Source organism: Oryctolagus cuniculus, chromosome 3 (genome assembly GCF_051225735.1).
Source record: "Oryctolagus cuniculus isolate XC-2025 breed Fujian yellow rabbit chromosome 3, ASM5122573v1, whole genome shotgun sequence".
In the NCBI taxonomy this organism is placed as follows: Eukaryota; Metazoa; Chordata; class Mammalia; order Lagomorpha; family Leporidae; genus Oryctolagus; species Oryctolagus cuniculus.
Window position 1 is genome coordinate 37,033,514 of NC_142869.1, and position 23,330 is coordinate 37,056,843.

The window sequence follows — 23,330 nt, forward strand, 5'->3', positions numbered from 1 at the left end:
TGCTCCTCTTCCAGTCCAGCTCTCTGCTGTGGCCCGGGAAGGCAGTGGAGGATGGCCCAAGTGCTTGGGCCCTGCACCCACATGGGAGACCAGAAGGAAGCACCTGGCTCTTGGCTTTGGATCGGCGCTGTGCGCCGGCCGCAGCGGCCATTTGGGGGGTAAACCAATGGAAGGAAGACCTTTCTCTCTGTCTCTCTCACTGTGTAACTCTGCCTTTCAAAAAAACAAAAAACAAAAAATTTAAACACTCTCCAGAACGATCCAACATGGGAAGCGAGATACACAGCAGACTCATAGAATGGCAAATGTCCTAAACAGCACTCTGGCCTCAGAACCGGCCCTTAAGGAATTCGGATCTGGCTGAAGAGCCCATAAGAGCATTTTAGGCATGGAAAGCAAGACACTCTGGCGAAAAAAAACAACAACAACAACAACAACAACAACAAAACAAACCTAAATGAAAGATCTCTGCGAGTGAGATCCCAGTGGAAAGAACCAGCCATAAAAGAAGGAGGTACCTTTCTCTGAAAGGAGGAGAGAACTTCCACTTTGACTATGACCTTGTCTAAATAAGATCGGAGTTGGCAAACTCAACAGGCTTCCATAGCCTTGGCAATTCATGACGAGCGCCTAGGGTGATTACTGATGCCATAAACAAGAGTGTCAATTGTTAAGACAACAACAGGAGTCACTGTGCACTTACTCCCCATGTAGGATATCTGTCCTTAATGTGTTGTACAATGTGAATTAATGCTATAACTAGTACTCAAACAATATTTTACACTTTGAGTTTCTGTGTGGGTGCAAACTGCTGAAATCTTTACTTAATATATACTAAATTGGTCTTCTGTATATAAAGATAATTGAAAATGAATCTTGATGTGAATGGAATGGGAGAGGGAGCGGGAAATGGGAGGTTGCGGGTGGCAGGGAAGTTATGGGGGGAAAAAGCCACTGTAATCCTAAGCTGTACTTTGGAAATTTGTATTTATTAAATAAAAGTTAAAAAAAATAAACACTCTCCATGCAACCTCTGCAAAGTGAGACAGAGACAGAGCTTCCACCTGCTGGTTCACTCCCCAAATGCCCACAACAACCAAAGTTGGGCCAGACCCAGACCAGGAGCCCAGAACTCAATCTGGGTCTCTCAAATGGGTGGCAGCAATCCAACTGTTTGAGACATCAACGCTACCTACCAGGATGTGCATTAACAGGGAGCTGGATTGGAAGTAGAGGCAGGCCTTGAAAAAAGCCAGCCCCCCGAAATGACTTGAAAAAAACAAAAACAAAGCTGATCATGATATTCTCATAAATTCTCCTGTACCTTCCCTCTAACTGCCTACCTACACCCTCAACTGCAAATACTTTCCCCCAACCAGGCTGTTCATTCTCCAGGTACTCTTTCTCATCATCTACCAATACCTTAACTTTCCCCTTTCTCTCTCATCACATAACTACGACTGTAGCTCTTTTTATGGCTAAATACCTGCCTCAATTCTCCTACTTTTCATTCTAGCCAACTTCTCTAGCCTAACAACTACAAGCCTTTCAATATAGCTTGAGATATAGAAAACATGTTACCTGGGAAGTGGCCTGGGAACTCTGAGAATCTACAAACATGAGTGGGTATAGGAATGGTATAAAAGATTTGTACTTTCAGTTGTACTTTCTTAAAACATTTGAAATTTTCCTCCATCTTACAATTTTTAAATCAAGTTTTAAAAAATTTAAATACTTTTCTAACACTAACTGTCTTCAAAGCCTCTGCTCTAAGACCAGAAATGGAAATAAGTCTGAACTTGCATATCCAAGTTATAGTAAAGGATACATGTCTAGTCTTGGTCCTAGGTTCACACCACTGAGTTTCAAAAACTCTGGAATTTCTGAGTGACAGGAATATCTTTTGTCTCTTGGGACTACTCCTGAGTTTATGTAAATGAAATGATTCAGTTTGCATGGGAGGGCCAGAAAGACCAAGCATGAGCAGGATGGAACTTTTCACTCCCACCAACCTCCTGGAAAGGGAGAGGGGTTGTAAATGGAGTTCAACTCCCCACATGGTCAATAATGTAATAAGACCCCAGTAAAACTCTGGCCACTCAGAGTGCCCAAGAGTTTCATGTGGGCAGGGGGAGCAGGTGGCACTGTTGTATAGTAGGCTGAGCAGAAGCCTGCATCCCATATGGCACTGGTTGGTGTCCCAGCTGTTCCTCTTCTGATCCAGCTCTCTGCTATGGCCTAGAAGAGCAATGGAAGATGGCCCAAGTGCTTGGGCCGCTGCATCAGCGTGTGAGACCCGGCTCCTGGTCAGCCCAGCGCTGGCCATGGTGGCCATTTGCGGAGTGAACCAGTGGATGAAAGACTTCTCTGTCTCTCCCTGTCTGTAACTCTATCTGTCAAATAAATAAATAAAACCTTTAAAGAGTTTCTGGAATGGTGAACACACTGACGTTCAGGGACAATGTTCAGGGGCAAACATCAGCAGTGATGCTTCTGACTCCAAGAGGAGAGGGCAAGAAAGTTCTGCATCTAGGACGACCTTTCTACATGTGTCCTATAACAAAACTAGAATCCTAAGTGCAGTGCTTTCTGAGTTGTCTAAGTATAGTGAGTTACAATTCCTGAGAGGGGCCTGAGAACCCTGAATTATAGCCGCTTGGGCAGAAGTGTGGGTGGCCCCAGGACATGATGTCTGAAGTGAGGACAGTCTTGTGAAGGACTCTGTCCTTCCATTGTCAGACTTAGTCCTATCACTGGTTAGTTAGTGTCAGAAACGAAGTGACTTGCAGGACACACAGTTGGTAGTGTATCATCAAAGCAGAAAAGTGGCTTCTAGAAGTCAAGTTTAGTATCACCAAGAAAGACTACTGTGATCAATTAGTAGTCTGCCATAAGAGCAAAGAGTGTAAGAGTGTAACATAATTGCCATTCTTGCCATATGCCATCAAGGAAACCTTTGTACCAAAAATGAACAAACTTATCTAAGGGTGAGAAATTAGTATTTCTACATACCTGGTAGGCAGTTTTTCGAAGTCAACATCTAAGAATTGTTCGTAGCTAGAAACAAAATTGTCCAACCACAGCTTCAGGTAATCCGGATCTTTCTGAAATAAGAAAACCATTGTAATATTAAATATGCCTGCTGGGGGACAGAGAGGGAGACTTTCACTTTAAATAGATAAATAAAGAAGAAATAATGAAATCTTTAAGTGATACTGAGGAAGACATACTTGTAGGTCTGTTTTAAAATACGTTAAATACAATGACAACTCAAATGACTCTCCACGTCACTGAAAGCCAATCTTAACAACGCCCTATCAGATTCTAAACAACTGGCCTTCTCATATCACTGTAACCTTATCCAGTTACTCCATATAACACTAGCCACCCTGGCTGTTCCTGGGACATGCCAGACATGCTCCCACCCAAAGGCCTTTACACTGGTTGGTTTTTCTATCCCAAATAACTGTTCTCCTAAATACAGGAATGGCTAACTCCCTCATCTTCTTCAAATCATTCTTTAAATGATAAATTTTCAATGATGCCTATTTTTAACCAGCTTTCTAAAAATTGCAAACATTCGTGCTGCCTTTGATCTTATCCAATCCTGTTTCCAAGCCCTATGGTCCTTCAACATATTCTATAATTTAGTTATTTATTAGTTCACTGACTGTTACCCTAGGAATGTAGGTTTTACAAATGTGTGGATTTTTCACCTTTTTGTTTACTAATAAATACTTAGTACCGTAAAAGTGACTGACGCCAGGCCGGTGCCATGGCTCAATCCTCCCCCTGTGGCGCCAGCACCCCGGGGTCTAGTCCTGGTTGGGGTGCCGGATTCTGTCCCGGTCACTCCTCTTCCTGTCCAGCTCTCTGCTGTGGCCAGGGAGTGCAGTGGAGGATGGCCCAAGTCCTTGGGCCCTGCACCCCATGGGAGACCAGGAGAAGTACCTGGCTCCTGGCTCGGGATCAGCGCGGTGCGCCAGCCACAGCGCGCCGGCGGCAGCGGCCATTGGAGGGTGAACCAACGGCAAAGGAAGACCTTTCTCTCTGTCTCTCTCTCTGTCCACTCTGCCTGTCAAAAAAAAAAAAAAAAAAAAAAAAAGTGACTGACGCCAAAAGGGTGCTCAATAAATATCTGTCCAACAAATTAATGAGAAGTGTAAAATGCACAAATAAGATCAAATTGGAAACAGATCAATATTAGTAATATAAAAAAATCTTCTAGGATATAAAGTATCTTTCCTACCTAGGGATAAAGAAAACATTTCTCAGAACATAAAAATCGTGAGTCAAAAGTAAAAAAAAAAAAAATGTTACTGATTAAATGTAAAGGCTATTACTCCTCAAAAGGTACCAATAAGAAGACAGAGGCTCGGGACAGACTTTAGCTTATGGTTAAGATGGTGGTGAAGATGCCTATGTCCCACATCAGGGTAACTAAGTTCAGTGTCTGGCTCCAGCTCCTAACTTCAGATTCCTGCTAATGCAAATTCTGGGAAGCAGCAGTGAGGACTAAAGTAATTCCTGCTACCCACCAGGAGACCTCGATTGAGCTCCTGGCTCCAGGATCTGCTAAGCCCTATTCCGGCCATTATGGGCAGTTGGGGAGTAAACTAGCACATGAGAACTCTCTTTTTCTGTTTCTCTTTCTCTCAAATAATTTTTTAAATGGTATCATCACTTGAAAAACAATTTGACAGTTTCTTTACAGTTAAACATACACTGATCATATGGCCCAGCCATTTCTCTTCTAGAGAGATGAAAACATATATCCATAAACAAACTTATACAAAAATATTCATAGAAGCTTTATTTTTAATAGTTAAGAAACAAACAAAAGCTCTATCAGTAGGTTAATGAATAAACATATTCTGGAATATTTATACAATGGAAGGTGACTCAGGAAAGAAAACAAACCACTGATACTCACAACATATAAAAGCTTCAAAAGCATTTGAGCAAAAGCTGCCAGCCTTCAAAGCATATACACAGTAGGGTTTAATTCATAAGAAATTCTAGAGCAGGCTATGTTGACAAAAAAATCGGATCCATGGCTACTTTTGGAATGACAAAAACGGGGAACAAGGAGACACAGAAAAGAACTTCTTAGGTGATGGAAATTTCCCATTTTTTAAAAAAGATTTATTTATTTGTTTGAAAGAGTTACACAGAGATGAGAGGCAGAGAGAGAGAGAGTCTTCCATCTCATGGTTTACTCCCCAACTGGTTGCAAAATGGCCGGAGCTGTGCTGATCCGAAGCCAGGAGCCAGGAGCTTCTTCCGGGTCTCCCATGCGGGTGCAATGGCCCAAGGACTTGGGCCATCCTCCACTGCTATCCCAGGCCACAGCAGAGAGCTAGTTCAGAAGTGGAGCACCCGGGTATACAACTGGCGCAAAACAGGCTAGGGCGTTAACCTGCTGTACCATAGCACCGGCCCCATTTCCCATTTTTTGATTAGGTAATGGTTACAAAATGTTTGCACATATCAAAAGTCATCATTTTTGGCTTGGGCCCCTGCCACCAACATGGACTCTTGACTTCTTTCTGCCTGGCCCAGCCCCGCTGTTGAACACATTTGGGAAGTAAATCATCAGATGGAAGATATCTCTTTTTTTTCTCTTTCTGTCTTCTCTAACTTTCAAGTAAAATAGGTTTTTTTAAAGGTCATCATTTCTGACATCTAAAATTTGTGTACTGGCCGGCGCCACAGCTCAATAGGCTAATCTTCATCTGTGGCGCCGGCACACCGAGTTCTAGTCCTGGTTGGGGCGCCGTATTCTATCCCGGTTGCTCCTCTTCCAGGTCAGCTCTCTGCTGTGGCCCGGGAGTGCGGTGGAGGATGGCCCAAGTGCTTGGGCCCTGCACCCCATGGGAGACCAGGAGAAGCACCTGGCTCCTGGCTTCGGATCAGTGCGGTGCGCCGGCCGCAGCACGCTGGCCACAGCAGCCACTGGGGGGTGAACCAATGGAAAAGGAAGTCCTTTCTCTCTCTCTCCCACTGTCCACTCTGACTGTCAAAAATTTTTTTTAAAAAAATTGTGTATTAGGCCGGCGCCGCGGCTCACTAGGCTAATCCTCCGCCTAGCGGCGCCGGCACACCGGGTTCTAGTCCCGGTCGGGGCGCCGGATTCTGTCCCGGTTGCCCCTCTTCCAGGCCAGCCCTCTGCTGTGGCCAGGGAGTGCAGTGGAGGATGGCCCAGGTGCTTGGGCCCTGCACCCCATGGGAGACCAGGAAAAGCACCTGGCTCCTGGCTCCTGCCATTGGATCAGCGCGGTGCGCCGGCCGCAGCGCGCCGGCCGCGGCGGCCATTGGAGGGTGAACCAACGGCAAAAGGAAGACCTTTCTCTCTGTCTCTCTCTCACTGTCCACTCTGCCTGTAAAAAAATAAAAAAAAAAAAAAAATTGTGTATTTATGGTTTGTAAATGACAACTCAATAAAGCTGAGTTAAAAAAATAATCCCTCAGAAAGAGGGATTTCCATTTCATGAAGGAGTGCCAGTTCAAGTCCCAGCTGTTCTGCTTCCAATTCAGTTCCCTGCTAATGTGCCTGTGAAAGCAGCAGCAGAAGGGCCATGTACTTGGGTCCCCACCACCCACATGGGAGACACAGATGGAATTCCAGAATCCTGGCTCTGGCCTAGCCCATCACCAGCTGTGTTGCTATTTGGGGAGTGAGCCAGCAGATGAACAATCTCTCTTTGCCTCTCCCTCTGTTACTTTGCCTTTCAAATAAATAAATCTTTAAGTATATATATATATATATAAGAATATATATACATATACACACACATATACAAGCTGCATCGTACTTAGTTTTTTTTTATTGCTTTCTCAATACTTCAATATGTGATTCAGGAGTTTTAGTCACTTAGTAATTGAATAGCCTTTTATATAAAATATACTTTATATATGTGTGTATATATATCTTTATTATATTATATATATATATCTTTATTAAAAGGCAGAGTTACAAAGAAACATAGGAGAGATAGAGAAAGATCCTCCATCTGTTGGTTCACTTCCCAGATGGCCACAATGGCAGGGCTGGACCAGCCCGAAGCCAGGTGCTTCATCTGGGTCTCCAATATGGGTGCAGGGGCCCAAGCACTTGGGCCATCCTCCGCTGCTTTCCCAGGCACATTAGCAGGAAGCTGGATCAGAAGTGGAGCAGCCAGGACACAAACCAGCACCCATATGGGATGCCGGCACTACAGATGGCAGCCTAACCTGCTGTGCCACAGCACCAGCCCCAGTCACTGAATAGTTTAAGCACTGGTTTTGCATGAAAAGAACCTAAGCAATGTATTTCTGAAAAAGCATTATACCACATATCAGAATCTAAAAGAATGTTCCCAGAATATACAGGAACTGTTGACCTTTTGTGTATTTGGTTTTTTCTATTAATATACTGTTCCAAACTCAGCTTGTAAATTACCACTGTTTACATCATCACTGAAAATGAAAGATGGAAATATCTCAAAGAACAACCTCTTGTGAGAAATTTTCTCAAGTTTCACTAGTTGCTTTTTCTACTTCCAATCAGAATGTCATTCATTTAGTCACTCATTCATTTTTCCATTCAAGATAAAATTCTAGAAAATACAAGTAGCTGGAGTTTTTCCTTATCGTTGTTCCTTTTTAATAGAGTAAAACCTCTCAGTAGAAGTGAGACATAAAACAGTCTCCCAGCATTATAAAGAATTCATGCATTTCTTTTCATATTTTATTGAGGAACTCTATAGTATCTGGGTCAAATTCTAAAGGTCAGGGCTACCAAGTGTTTGGCAAGCACAAAGTTCTCCTAAGATACTGAGCAACTATAAAGGAAAGAAAAGTACTTAAATATGGAATTTTTTTATTTACTGAGAAATGACATTTCAAGAAACTAACAATTTCTTGAGCATTTGCCTCCCTCACAACTATTCAGAGAAGGTGACTTAATTTCCCCCACTTTAGAGGTTAGAAAAGGAAAGTTCTACGATATAAAACTTGTCTAATGTCTCCTATCCATTTATGTTAGTGCTTGGAGAGGAAAAGGGGAGTTTAGTCATAATCACTAAACCCAAGGCCATAAAAAATTTAACACAGGGGCTGGCACTGTGGCGTGGTCGGTACAGCCTCTGCCTGCAGCGCCAGCATCCCATGTGGACACGGGTTCAAGTCCCGGCTGTTTCACTTGTGATCTCTCTGCTTTGGCCTGGGAAAGCAGTGGAAGATAGCCCAGGTCCTTGGGCCCCCGCACCCACGTGGGAGACCCAGAAGAGGCTTCAGGATCCTGGCTTCAGATTGGCCCAGCTCCAGCCACTGTGGCTATTTTGGGAGTGAAGCAGTGAATGGAGGACCTCTCTCTCTCTCTCTCTGCCTCTGCAACTCTGTCCTGCAAATAAATAAATCAATATTTTAAAAAAATTTAACACAAAAAAATAGTCACATTCCATACAGCCCAGGAAAAAACCCTCAGAAGAGTTACACTTTGCTCCAAAGGCTGTAAAAACAAAGATCTCCACACACCAGGAACAACACTAATTAAACATTATGCTTAAGATGTTTCATATGGGCCGGCGCCGTGGCTCAATAGGCTAATCCTCCGCCTTGCGGCGCTGGCACACCGGGTTCTAGTCCCAGTCGGGGCGCCAGATTCTGTCTCAGTTGCCCTTCTTCCAGGCCAGCTCTCTGCTGTGGCCCGGGGGTGCAGGGAAGGATGGCCCAAGTACTTGGGCCCTGCACCCCATGGGAGACCAGGATAAGTACCGGGCTCCTGCCATCGGATCAGAGCGGTGCGCCGGCCGCAGCGCGCTGGCCGCGGCGGCCATTGGAGGGTGAACCAACGGCAAAAGGAAGACCTTTCTCTCCGTCTCTCTCTCTCACTATCCACTCTGCCTGTCAAAAAAAAAAAAAAAAAAGATGTTTCATATGATGAAATACCACAGTACTCATTTGCATAATATTAAGCCAACTCACAAATGTTTGAAGTAGTGCAGGAGTGCTGGGGCCAAATTATTTGGACTCTAAACCCTGTTGTCACTTTCTTCAATGAGTCACACTATGTTTGTACATCAGGTTTTTCCTCCATAAAAATGTATTATGATAGTGCCTATCTTACAAGACTGCTGTGAAAATTATATAAATTAATAAATGCCAAGGGCCTAGAACATGGCTTAGCATATAGCATATACGCAAAGCATTTCAATATTATCTTCATAACCTACATATGCCAAAATCAGGAAACTCCCACAAAAAAAGGAATGTACTATGATATACATATTTAGATCTCATGATCTCCTTTGTCACCTCATTTTAATTTCATTTTCCCCTCTAATCTCTTTGCATTTACTATCTGTACGACTTTGGGGAGATTATTTCATGCCTCTAAGCTGTTCTTCATCTACAAAATGAAGACAAATACTTCCTACCTTGTAAGGTTAAGAGATAATATCATTAGGCACTCAGCAGTGCCTGGCATTTAGCAAGCATTCAAAATATGTCAGCTACCACAACTATTACTACCACAGAAACTCTGCTATCAAGTCTTTTTCATTAGGAGTGCTTTATGGGGAAAAAAAAATCTTGCAAGTTCCTTATAAAATCAATAGAAAAATATGCAGAAGGAAGAGTTATTTATTTATTCTCAAATCTACTTCCAGATTCTCAATTAAAAAGTATATCCAAAGGGACATAAGCCTAGCCCAATGGTTAAGATGCCAGTTAAGACATCGGCAGCCACTTCAGAGTGCCTGGATTGTTTGATTCCTGGCTTTTGCTCCAGACTCCAGCTACCTACAGACCTGCTAATGCTGATCCTGGAGGCAGCGGTAATGGCTAAGTGATTGGGCTGCTCTTTCCTTTTCTTTCTCTCTCTCTCTCTTTTTTTTTTTTTTTTTTTTTTTTGAAAGACAGAAAGAGGAATCTCCATCCACAGATTCCTTTCCCAAATGCCCAAAGAAGTCAGGGCTGGGTGAGGCTAATGCAATGAGCCAAGAAGGCAATCCAGCTCTCCCACTGGCAGGGACCCATCAACTGTTGCCTCCCTGGATGCATATTAACAGGAAGCTGGAATCATAAAGACTTGAGACTCGAACCAGGACATTGCAATAAGGGATTTGGACATTCCAAGTAGCGGCGTAAACGCTGGGCCAAATGGTCACCTCAAGCGAATGGGTTCCTGCCATGTACTTGGGAAACCTGGATTGAGTTCACAGTTCCCACTTCAATCCCAGCCTAGCCCCCCAGCCATTGTGGGCACGTGGAGAGTGAACCAGCACATGGAAACAATCTCTATTTCTTGAATTTTTTAAAAAAGTTGTGTCTATACATATAATCATTGCATTTATACCATTCATTGCAAGAAGATGGTAGATATTAATATATGATATTTATATTTTTACATTTATTTGAGAAGCAGAGAAACAGAGAGAGAGAAAGAACTCCAATCTGTTGGTTCACTGCCCAAATGCCCCTAATAGCCAGGGCTCAGTAAGCCAAAAATGTGAGCTAGAAACTCAATGCAAGTCTCCTATGTGGGTGGCAGGAACCCAATCATTTAAGCCATTATTGTGGCCTCACAAATACACATTAGCAGAAGTTGGAATCAGGAGTTGAAATGAGAAATAGGACCTACTCTGATGAGGGAGGTGAATATTTTAAACAGGGAGGTGGCTACAGGGAGGTGGCTACCTTAACCAGTGGCTTACCTGGTTGGTTGACCCCTCTGACAATATATTAAATTTAAACCTATTCTTTTTTTTTTTTTTTTTCAGAACTTTGCAACAGGTTTTTATTTTTGCTTTACATCTATTACAGTGTTTGAAACCTAAAGAAATACATTTTCTCTTCAAATTTGGATGTGTATATAAATATCATTTGTCTGGACTCAGCACACTCAATGCCACGGTTTCTTGGCCTATGTCTGCTCTGAAATCATCAAGCTTTGTCTCTCTACCCAGGGGCCCTGAGAACATGGAAAATAGCCAGTTTATAGTTCTTAGAAAAATAAAAGCAAATGAATTCAGAAAGAAAGAAAAGGATTTATCTTCCTAGGGTCCTTAGCAGGAAACCCAAGCTGTTCTTGGGAAATATCCAGTCTGTTAGGTAGTTGGGACCTCACACCCCTTCCCTTAAAAGCTTAAAGGAGTTCTCACAAAAGCTGGCTAAAAAAAGCCAGTACACAAATCCATGGCCTAAGGTTCGGTATAGGTGCGGACTCCTGGAAGATGTCCTCTGAAGGCAACAGGCCCCAGCCAGTCTGAGGATTCTGAGCTCTGACTTCTTTCCTGGCTCCCAGGGCATGACATATAGTTCTCTCCTATGAAACCCAAGGACTCAAACTGGACTGACTAGGAGAGCAGATTAGCATTTGGCAGAGGGGTTCGGATATGAGCTAATGTGGAGACCCTGGATCAGGCAGGCCAGAAGCAGCTGGGTACGCCCTAACCCGCTGAAGACACAGTACACAACCCTTTTTCCCTTAGGTTGCTCTGGACCCAAAATTTAACACTGCCTCTCCTAACTCATAGCCAGTTTTGCTCCTGCACATAGCCCAAGACCGAAGTTTAACGGCCTCTCAGAGGAAAAGAAACAGCTTCAATTCACAGATTAGTTAAACCTATTCTTTAATACATGCCAACCTTCTGATACATGTATATTCCATGCAACAAATATAAGTACAATAAATTTGAGAATTTCCACATTAAAAACACTCCAATTCCCTTCATTTTCTTTTGGTTTTGTCCTCTTCTGATCTTCTTAAATGTACTAGTTACCCATTCCTACATAACAAGCTCTCCTAAAACAACAGCTTAAAACAACATGTTATTATCTCACTGCTCCTTGGCTCAGAACAGTGGTGGCTCAAGAGTGGCTCAGATAGGTGGTTCCACCTCAGTCTTTCTCAAGAGTCTGTAATGATTATGTCACCTGAGGCTGCACTCATATCAAAGCTTCACTGGACTGGAGGAACCACTTAAAAACTCACTCATGGTAGTTAGCAATAGGCTTTAGTCCTTCACAAGACGGGTCTCTCCATAGGGATATTCGTAATAGAGCACATGGCTTTCCTCAAAGGGAGTGGTATTTTAAAACAATAACCACAATAAAAAACAACACCTGAGATGGAAACTACATTGTCTTTAATAATCTAATTTCAGAAATGATACACTATTACTTTTGCCAAATTTTACTGATGGCAAGGACTAACCCTGGTATAATGTGTGAACTATATAAGGCTATAAATACCAAGAGGTAGAGATTGTAGAGGCTGATTATCCCAAACAATTAATCCATCAATTTTCAACCTTTATCTATTTCTATCATATATGTGTGTGTGTGCGTGTGTGTGTATAGCCACAAATTTGCCAAAGTAATGCTATAGTGTCCTTCCCACAAACTTTTTTATTTATCTGCTTATTTAGAAAAACAGAGAAAAAGAGAGACAGAGATAGAAATAAAAGAGATCTTCCATCCACTGGTTCATTCTCAAAATGGCCACAACAACCTAAGAAAGGCCAAGCTGAAGCCAGAAGCCCAGAACACAATCCCATGTGGGTGGCAGGGACCCACGCTCTTGGGCCACCACCTGCTGCTTCCCAGGGTATTCATTAGCAGGTATCTAAGTGCAGCTTGGACTTGAATCCACCCCAAGCAGCATTAACTCTGTACCAAATACCTCCCTCCCTCCCAACAACTTCTAAAAGGTACTTTTAAAAAAGTATAATTTTCCCTTATTGCTTGTTTTCAACCAAGGTTTAATTTTAAAGTACATTCCTTGGCTTCCAAATACTGAGTTTTTTGTTGTTGTTGTTTGGCTTTTTTTTTTTTAAATCTTCTTGCTATCATTTTCGTCCATACAACTACATTGGGATCAAAAACAAATTGACAGGGACAGGCATTTGACATGGTAGCTAAGACATGACTTAGGACACTCTCATCCTACATCAGACTGTCTGGTTTCAAGTGCCAGCTCCACTACTGATTCCATCTTCCTGCTAATGTGCACCCTGAGAGGCAACAGGTGATGGCTAAGCACTTGTGTCCTGTCACACATGAGAGACCTGGGATGAGTTCCCAACTCCCAGATAAGGCCTGGCCCCACCCTGGCTATTAACAGTCATTTGAAGAGTGAACCAGAAGACAGGAGTTCTGTCTCTCAAAGAAAAAATATACTCCAATATCTCAAAAATTTCAAACTAGCTTTAAAGTCTTTTATTGTCATTTAAAATATCTGCACATATTTAAAATAATGTATATTGGGTACAGAATCTACATAAATTCATTGTAATAAATTTGTCAGTTCTATTGTTTAAGTCCTCTTTTCTTTCATTGAGAAAAGTATTTTGTTTAAAACTACTAAAATTTTTTAATAGAAAAAACCTACTGTGACTGTCCTATGCTCATTTCTCTGCAGTTCCTTAAATGCATATATTAAAATTTATATTAAAATTATATTATGGGAGCTACTGCTGTGGTGCAGTGGTTAAGCTGCCTGTTGACACTGGCATCCCAAATGGGCACTGGTTCATTTCCTGCTGCTCCACTTCTGATCCAGCTCCCTGGGAAAGCAGCAAGTGATGGTCCAAGTATTTGGGACCCTGCACCCACTGGGAAGACCAGAAAGAAGCTCCTAGCTCCTGGCTTCAAATAAATACTATTTCAAATATAAATACTAAATCCTTAAAAAAAATTACACTTTGAGATACAAACATTTAAAACTGTTGCATTTTCCCAGTAAATATAACTCTTGGTATATGGCTAAAAATGGTTTTTATCTCATCTTTCTTTTGAAAATCATTTTCAATGGATGGAAATTCTAGATCAGCAAGCCTTTTCTTTATAAAGATGTCATTTCTGACTGCTCTGTGACACAGGGGGTTAAGCCAACCCCTGTGATGCCAGCATTCCATATCAGGGCAATTGTTCAACTCCCACTTGTTTCACTATCAATCCAGCTCTTTGTTAATGCACCTGGGAAAGCAGAGGAAGATGGTCCAAATACTTGGGCCTGCCAACCACATGGGAGACACGGATAGAGTTCTGGTCTCCTGGATTTACTGTGGCCTAGTCCCAGATATTGCAGTCATTTGGGGTAGAGAACAATGGATGAGAAGATCTTTTTCTGTCTCTCCCTCTCTGTCACTCTGCCTTTCAAACAAATGAAATTTAAAAACAAAACAAAACAAAAAACAAAACAGGTCATTTCCTTCCTTTCCATCATCTTTACTGAAAAAAAAAATCATCTATTAATCTAATTGTTCAATCCTTCACTGATGGCTTTTAAACATTTCACTTTTTAAATTTTTACAAAATCACTAAGTTTTCATTATGACGGAGCTAGGTATGGATTTTGTTTTACTTATCCTCCTCGATATTCACTGGGATTCTCATCTCTATAGTTTGCTATCTTCCATCAATCCTGGAAAGTTCTCAGCTGTTGAAGATAACAGTACAAGTACTACCTTGTTTTGTTCTTCCTCTATTCTCCAATTTATTAAATCCTTCTCATACTGTCTTCCAACTCTTATTCCTCCATCTATATTCTCCACCATATGACTTCCTATGATATATTCTAAAAAATTTTAAAATATTTCTCTTCAGTCACCTAAATTAAGACCATTCAATAATTTTTAATGGCCATTATTGGCTTTGGGAGATTTCCCTCAAATTTCTAGACATTTCATTTCTTTTTTATATCTGCCAACTCATGTTTTTCATTTCTAAGGTTCTAAGATAACAGACCTTTTAAAACATTTTGATATCTTTGAAGTTAAAATGCATGATTGCTCTTACAGTGGTCCCTGACATTTATCATTGCCTCAGCAGTGCAAAGACAGCAACAGGTGTTCACATTTAAGTCCCTTCGCTAGATTCATGTGCACAGTTGATATTGCATATGTTAACTGCTATTCAAAATGTCTTCAAAAAACTTATATTATGAATAGCAATAGAATGAAGTTATTATGTAGGCAGAAAGGCATAAAAACAGAGCATCAGGTATAATCTGACATCAATTACTAAATGAGTCACCAAAACTGGATGTTTTCTTCCTAACAACAGCTAAATGCTTACAAACTTGAAAATAAGTGATACTCTCAAATACAGGAACTGAAATACATGCAAAAAAGATTATCTGCCTTATGCCAAGCAATGCAAACAAAGAAGAGAAACTGATAAATCCCTAGAAAACAATGAAAAATTTCCAAACAATGAGAAACTACTATAGTCAATTCATGTATCCTGACATAAGTATTAAGCTGTAGTTTAACTGTATTTTTTCCATGTGTTACATGAAGTAATGGTCTAATTTACAAACTTTTTTTTTTTTTTTACAGATTTTATTAATTTATTTGAGAGGTACAGCTACAGAGAGAGGGACAGAAAGGTCTTCCATCCGCTGGTTTACTCCCATAATGGCCACAACCGCCGGAGCTGAGCTGATCCAAAGCCAGGTACCGAGAGCTTCCTATGGGTCCCCCTCATGGGTGCAGGGACCCAAGCACTTAGGCCATCTTCTACTACATCTCAGGCCACAGCAGAGAGCTGGATAGGAAGAGGAGCAGCCAGGACATAAACCTGTGCCTATATGGGATGCTGGCACCACAGGCAGAGGCTTAGTCTAGTACACCAAAGTACCAGCTCAATCTTTTTAGTTTTTTGAAAAGATTTATTTATTTGAATTACAGAGTTCCAGAGTCACAGACAGACGGAGAGACAGGGAGAAAAGTCTTTCATCTGCCAGTTCACTCCCCAAATGGCAGCAATGGCTGGAGCTGGGCTGGGCCAATCCAATCCAAAGCCAGGAGGCAGGAGCTTTTTCCAGGCCTCCCACAGGGGTTCAGGGGCCCGAGCACTCAGGCCATCTTCTACTGCCTTCCCAAGCCATTAGCAAGGATCAGAGCTGGATCAGAAGTGGAATAGCCAGTACTGGAACCAGCACCCATATGGAATGCTGGCATCACAGGCAGTGGCTTTACCCAATACGCCACAGTACAGGCCCCTACAATTAACTTTAAGGTTCCATAAAATATACAATCGGTTTGGGGTTGACTTTTACTTTTTTAAGCATAATAAGCATATTTATGTTACACACTGTGCCTTGTACTTTCGTTCTCTATTTCTGTTGGTTCTCTTTCACAGCACTTTTCCCTCAAGTCCACTAGTGAAGGTGGGAAACTGGAGTGGGTCTGCTTGCGGTTACACTGAAGTTGTGTAAGCCTTTGTGATCACAGGGAAAATCTGTTAAGATTCTCATTCTGTTTAATCCCTTGGCTTTGACTTCTATCCAGCCACAAGGCAACAAAAACAAAAGTTCAAGTTCACCAGGCAAAAGTGGCTTCCATTAAACTACATTGCTACTTTTAAGACATGGCTTTATAACAGCTTATCATCCTGCTAGTTTTTCAAAACTTTTAAGATGCTTCCTGGGGCTTGCGCTGTAGTGTAGCAGATAAAGCCGCCACCTGCAGTGCCTACATGACATATGGGTGCCAGTCTGAGTTCTAGCTGCATCATTTCCGATCCAGCTCTCTGCTAATAATCTGGAAAAGCAGTGGAAGATGCCCCAAGTGCTTAGGTCCACGCATCCATATGGGAGACCTGGATGAAGCTCCTGGCTACTGACTTCAGACCATCCTAGCTCTGGTCCTGGCTTCCAAACTGTCACTCCATTTGGGGAGTGAATCAGAGGATGGAAGATCTCTCTGTTTCTCACTCTCTCTAACTCTGCCTTTCAAATAAAAAATAAACCAATCATCAAAGGGAAAAAAAAAAAAGCATGTTTCTTAAATTTTATCTAGAATTTTGTATAATTTTCAGGAGGTTTAGTCTAAACAATCTAACCTACTGTATTACTAAAAAAATAAATTTATACTAAGACCACTTTTCCATGGTACTTTTTGGTCATGCCTTATGCCACCTGTACCATTTTTTGTGACTACTGCTTCATTCTTTAAAACCTTGATCAACACTACTTCTTACACTAAGCTATCCTTGATGACTTCATCCATTTACCTTGGGAAACTGAATCTAGCTGGAAAAGCACACCCTCAGATGAAAGCATCGTCAATTAAACACACAGAAACAAAAATTTTGATGAAAGGAAAGCCAGCGGGGCCGGTACTGTGGCATAGTGGGTAAAGCCGCCAGCTACAGCGCCAGCATCCCCTATGGACACTGGTTCAAGTCCCAGTTGCTGCACTTCCAATCCAGCTCTTTTCTATGGCCTGGGAAAACAGTAGAAGATAGCCCAAGTCCTTGGGCCCCTGACCCAGAGCTGTGCTGATCCAAAGCCAATGCCAGGAGTTTCCTTCCGGTCTCCCATGCAGGTGCAGGGGCCCAAGTACTTGGACCATCTTCCACCGGCATCTTATCTGGGTGCTGGTTCGAGGCCACGCCGCTCCACTTCCCATCAGCTCTCTGCTATCGCCTGGGAAAGCAGCAGAAGATGGCTCAGGTCCTTGGGCCCCTCCACCTGCATGGGAGACCCGAAAGAAACTCCTGGCACCTGGCTTTGGATCAGCACAGCTCTGGCCATTGAGGACATCTAGAGTGAATCAGCGAATGCAAGACACCGCTCCCCCACCCCACCCCACCCGCCTCTCTGTAACTCTGCCTTTCAAATAAACATAAATCTTAAAAAAAAAAAAAAAAAAAAAGCCAGCTTTAGAAATAGAAACCATGCTTGCACAAACAAAAGAAATATTCTAAGTTAAAAAAAAAAAAAAGACCTACATATAAAAATAGGTTGAGGGGCCAGGCTGTGGCATAGCTAGTAAAGCCACTGCCTGCAGTGCCAGCATCCCATATGGGCACCATTCAAGTCCAGGCTGCTCCACTTCCAACTCTCTGCTACGGCCTGGGAAAGCAGCAGAGGTTGGCCCAAATCCTTGGGCCCCTGCACCCACGTGGGAGACCAGGAAGAAGCTCCTGGCTCCTGGCTTCAGATTGGCATAGCTCCAAACATTGCATCCAACTGGGGAGTGAACCAGTGGATAGAAGACCTCTCTCTCTTCCTGCCTCTGCCTCTCTGTAACTCAGCCTTTCAAATAAATCAATCTTTAAAAAAAAACAACAACAACATAAAAATAGGTTTAGAATACACCAATCCCAGGGCTGGCATTGTGGTGTAATGGGCATTTCTTATGGGTGCCAGTTCAAGTCCCAGCTGCTCTACTTCCAATCCAGCTCCCTGCTATTTCACCTGGGAAAGCAACAGAAGATGGCCCAAGTCCCTGGGCCATGCGACTTATGTGGGAGACCTGGAAGAAGCTCCTGGCTCCAGGTTCTGGCCCAGTTTTGGCTGTTGCAGCCATCTTGGGAGTGAACCAGCAGGAAGAAGACCTCTCCCTTTCTGTCTCTTCCGTTCTCTATAATTCTGCCTCTCAAATAAATAAAATAAATCTTTAAAAAAATTACCAATCCCTAATGAGAAATACTCCAAATTTCATCTGAGATATTTCACTTTCAAACAGCGTTTTATTAACACAGCAAATGAAATTCCAGGTTTGAACAATATAATGCAGACAAATGACAGGTAAAATCAGGACATGAGGCCAATGCCACGGCTCACTAGGCTAATCCTCCGCCTTGCGGCGCTGGCACAGCGGGTTCTAGTCCCGGTCGGGGCGCCGGATTCTGTCCCAGTTGCCCCTCTTCCAGGCCAGCTCTATGCTGTGGCCAAGGAGTGCAGTGGAGGATGGCCCAAGTCCTTGGGCCCTGCACCCCATGGGAGACCAGGATAAGTACCTGGCTCCTGCCATCGGATCAGCGCGGTGCGCCGGCCGCAGCGCACCGGGCACGGCGGCCATTGGAGAGTGAATTAACGGCAAAGAAGACCTTTCTCTCTGTGTTTCTCTCTCTCTCTCTCTCTCACTGTCCACTCTGCCTGTCAAAAAAAAAAAAAAAAAAAAAAAAAAAAAAAAAAAGAAGAAGAAGAAGAAGCCTAACATGGTGGTGTAGCGAGTAAAGCCATCACCTGTGATGCAGGCTCCTGTATGGGTGCTGGCTTGAGTTCCGGCTGCTCCACTTCTGATCCATCTCCCTGCTAATGTTCCTGGAAAGGCCACCTGGGCCCCTGCCATCCAACATGTGAGATCCAGAAAAAGCTCCTGGCTCCTAGCTTCAGATTGACCCAGCTCTGCTGCAGCCATCTGGGAAATTGACCAGTGAATGGATGAGCTCTCTCTCTCTGCCTATCAAAATAAATCTTTTTTAACAACAACAACAAAAAAAAAAAAATGAGAAGAGTGGTCTAGACAGCTTTTCCCAAGGCACAGACTGAGTCACGTCATGGAATGCTCCTTCTCCAACTTAAGAGGGAGCAAGCAGGCAACATTTGCCCACAGTATTCAGAGACCTAGTACCTCCTATGTGCCTTTCATTGGCCTCCCTTTAAAAAAGTAAAAGATTTATTTATTTGAAAGGCAGAGTTAGAAAGAGGCAGAGGCAGAGACAGAGAGAGAAGTCTTCCATCCACTGGTTCACTCCCCAGATAGCTGCAACAGCTGGAGCTGTGCCGATTTGAAGCTGGGAGCCAGGAGCTTCTTCTGGATCTCCCATGCTGGTGCAGGGGCCCAAGTACTTGGGCCATCTTCTATGGGATGCCAGCACTGCAGGCAGCGGCTTTACCCACTACACCACAGTGCCCACCCCTCTCATTGCCCTTTTTAAAGTCTTTACTGTGGCATTCCTATTCCAGTTTTCCCACTAAATGTTTAAAGTGTGGGGGGCAGATATTTATGGTGCCTTCTGAGTTCAGAGATTTCAGGATCAACAGAACCACAACTGGATCTGATGTATATCATAAGATCCTTCTGTTTCCAGACTGAGATCAGCATTAAATGAGATTTGGAGTTCTTGAGATGGACATGGAAGTACACTTTGCATACGGGAGAGGTAGTAATAATTGTGGCCAAGAAAGACTGTGGAAAGTTGGATTCTTGGTCCTGACCCTTCACTCCTTTGTGACAAATTTACCAGATAATTTTAAGACAGGAAAAGAAAATTCTAGAAAAGTCAGAATAGCAGAATGTCAGATCTAACAACCGATCAAGGTTTGTGTTTCTGAAAGTGAGATCCATGAATTCCAAAGAAATATCTTCAGGGATCACTAATTTCTATAAAAAATTATTTAAAGCTCATGTTCTTATTTCTATCCATTTTTAATTACTTCAAGCATACTAGGGATGCCTTCCTTGGACCTATGTGGCTCCATTTCAAGGGTCATATTTGCAGGCCGGCGCCGCGGCTCACTAGGCTAATCCTCCGCCTTGCGGCGCCAGCACACCGGGGTCTAGTCCTGGTCGGGGCGCCGGATTCTGTCCCGGTTGCCCCTCTTCCAGGCCAGCTCTCTGCTATGGCCAGGGAGTGCAGTGGAGGATGGCCCAAGCCCTTGGGCCCTGCACCCCATGGGAGACCAGGAGAAGCACCTGGCTCCTGCCATCGCATCAGCGTGGTGCGCCGGCCGCAGCGCGCTGGCCGCGGCAGCCATTGGAGGGTGAACCAACGGCAAAGGAAGACCTTTCTCTCTGTCTCTCTCTCTCACTGTCCACTCTGTCAAAAAAAAAAAAAAAAAGGGTCATATTTGCATTGATAACAAGTGACAATCAGTGGCTATTCAATTTATAAAGGAAAATTTTTCAAATTACAGATCTCTGAAGTTACAGAAAGATTCTTGGGAATCTGAGAGCTTCCAGTTCCACTAAAGGGTCCCATGCAAAGTGCAGCACACAGACCAATCAAGATCCTTGACCAATTTAGTACAAAAAATTAAAAGAAAACATTTTAAAATATTCATAGCATTTTGGCAACAATTTTAAGTTTAATTTAACAAAAAAATTAATAAGGGTAATTATTAATGATTAATATCTGGTGCAGTAGTTAAGATGCCACTTCGGATGCTGGGGTTGTGGTGCAGCAGGTTAAGCCACCACCTGTGATACCAGTATCCCATATGAGTGCCAGTTCAAGATTTAGCTGTTCTGCTTCCAACCTAGTTCCCTGGAAAAACAGTGGAAGTTGGCCCAAGACCTTGGGCTCCTGCCACCCACGTGGGAGACCCAGACAGAGGTCCAGCCTCCTGCCTTCAGCCAGGAACGGCCTGGCCATTGTGGCCATCTGAGGAGTAAAGCAGTGGATGGAAGCTCTTTCTGTCTCTCCCTCTTTCTCTGTAACTCTGCCTCTCAAATAATAAATCTTTTTTAAAAAGACACCACTTGGAAGGTCCACATTCCATCAGAGTGGCCTGGCTCCATTTCCAATTCCAGCTTCTTACTAACGTGCACTCTGGGACACACTGGTAATAACTCAGGGAGTTGGGTCCCTGCTGCCTATTTAGAGGATCTGGATTGAGTTCTAGTTTCCTACCTTCAGTTTGGTTGCTGCAGACACATGAGGGAATAGATCAGCAGATAAAAAAGATCTCTGTCTGTCTCTCTCTGCCTTTCAAATAAATTAACAAAATGTTCTTAAATTAATAAAATTAGGACTTGTATTTTTAACATCTTTGTTCCCCACTCATTTCAGAACTTCTTTTGTTGAAGACACTAGCTATCTCTTAACTGTCAAATTCAATACATTCTCTGTAATGCTTTTCTTGAATGCTATGTTCAATTTGACCCAGCTAACTACTACATTCTCTATAATATCCTTCTACTTTCTGAAGCAACCACTCATTCTTGGAGTCCTCTCATCCAAACTCCTTACAAACTGTTCTTCCACTGTCTTCTTAAATGACAATGTTCCAGGACATCTGACTTTGACCCTCTTCTCTTCCTACACTCATGCAGCTCTCCAATGACTGCTAATATGATTCTCAAATCTTTTTTTCTAGCACAGATCTCACTTCCCAACCCCAGACCCACATGCATGGTATTTCTGCCCAGATGTTCTACAGACACTACAACTGAGCACGCTTATCTGAAACCCTACACTAGGCTAATTTTGTGAATGGCATGTCTAAGCAATGGTTTCCAAAACAAACAAAAAAACTGGACATTATTTTAGGCTCTTCCACATCTAAACAGTATACTACATGACTATACATTAAATACTATCATTCTATTTTCTGGAACTCTCAGATACCCAGAAAGGAAATTTAAATTTGGTACTCTAAAGAATAAAAAATTGTCATGCATTTTAATTTTTAAGAGTACTGCATAAGGTCGGGTTGCGGGTGGGAGGGAAGTTATGGGGGGGAAAAGCCATTGTAATCCATAAGCTGTACTTTGGAAATTTATATTCATTAAATAAAAGTTAAAAAAAAAAAAGAGTACTGTATAAGCTCCTCAAATCACAATATTCATTTCCTAAGTGCCACCTTCAGCTCTGATATAAAATATGCATTTCTTGCTTTTACATTTAATTTCTTAAAATAAGTAATTATAACCATTACTATTTATTGTTCATGATTTGACTTTTTTCTTTAAAGACTATTACCTCCTTACATACACTATCATTATTAAGTCACAAAATATCAAGAGCCATTTCCATACTTTGTCCATATCAGATACTTATTAAATGGGGTTAAATTATAAGGGTTGATGTGTTTGGTCCATCTTACTAAAAGTTTCCCTAAGATCATAACCAATACTGTATTGTTAAATTGATCATTTTCTAATTAATTGAGTACTCATTCAATTTTTTCCATATCTATATACAAAAAGAAGTACTAACCTTTGTATCTGAATAAAACACCTCTAAATCCTATTTTCTTCATGAAAGAAAACTTATTCAGAAAAGGAAATTTACTCTGAGCTCACTGCAAAACTATCTATTTCAGTCATATTCCAGATTTAGCAGGACAAAGGGCAACAGCAGGAAATGGAGCATCACCAAGGTCCAAAACAAACTTGGTTTAGAGTAGGGGAAAAAACCCTCAAGTCATTATTCAAGATAATTAAGCACTACACTTGAAAGGAAAAATAAATTAGTACAGCTTAAAAATTATATAAGACAATATGAGAAGAGCCTCATTTCTTTCTTTTTTTTTTTTTTTTTTTTACAGGCAGAGTGGACAGTGAGAGAGAGAGACAGAGAGAAAGGTCTTCCTTTGCCATTGGTTCACCCTCCAATGGCCGCCGCGGCCGGCACACCGCACTGATCCAAAGGCAGGAGCCAGGTGCTTATCCTGGTTTCCCATGGGGTGCAGGGCCCAAGCACTTGGGCCATCCTCCACTGTACTCCCGGGCCATAGCAGAGAGCTGGCCTGGAAGAGGGGCAACCAGGACAGAATCCGGCGCCCCGACCGGGACTAGAACCCGGGGTGCCTGCGCCGCAAGGCGAAGGATTAGCCTAGTGAGCCGCGGCGCCAGCCAAAAGCCTCATTTCTACCAATGAAA

The 23,330-nt window shown here is 42.6% G+C and overlaps 1 protein-coding gene across 14 annotated transcripts in view; it reads right to left on the reverse strand.

Moving 5' to 3' along the window:
• NBEAL1 (neurobeachin like 1) overlaps positions 1–23,330 on the reverse strand; it is a 197,675-nt gene that overhangs the window by 166,764 nt on the left and 7,581 nt on the right. For 13 of the 14 annotated variants that reach the window (XR_016231935.1, XR_016231936.1, XR_016231937.1 and 10 more), the window contains exon 3: positions 3,013–3,104. Coding sequence is in view for 4 of the 14 variants with exons in the window: in XM_089330021.1 (XP_089186147.1) it covers positions 3,013–3,104 (92 nt within the window). In the remaining 10 variants the exon portion in view is untranslated. Of the gene's footprint in view, positions 1–3,012; positions 3,105–23,330 lie in introns of those variants that run through there. The other variant, XM_089330033.1, reaches the window with a different exon arrangement.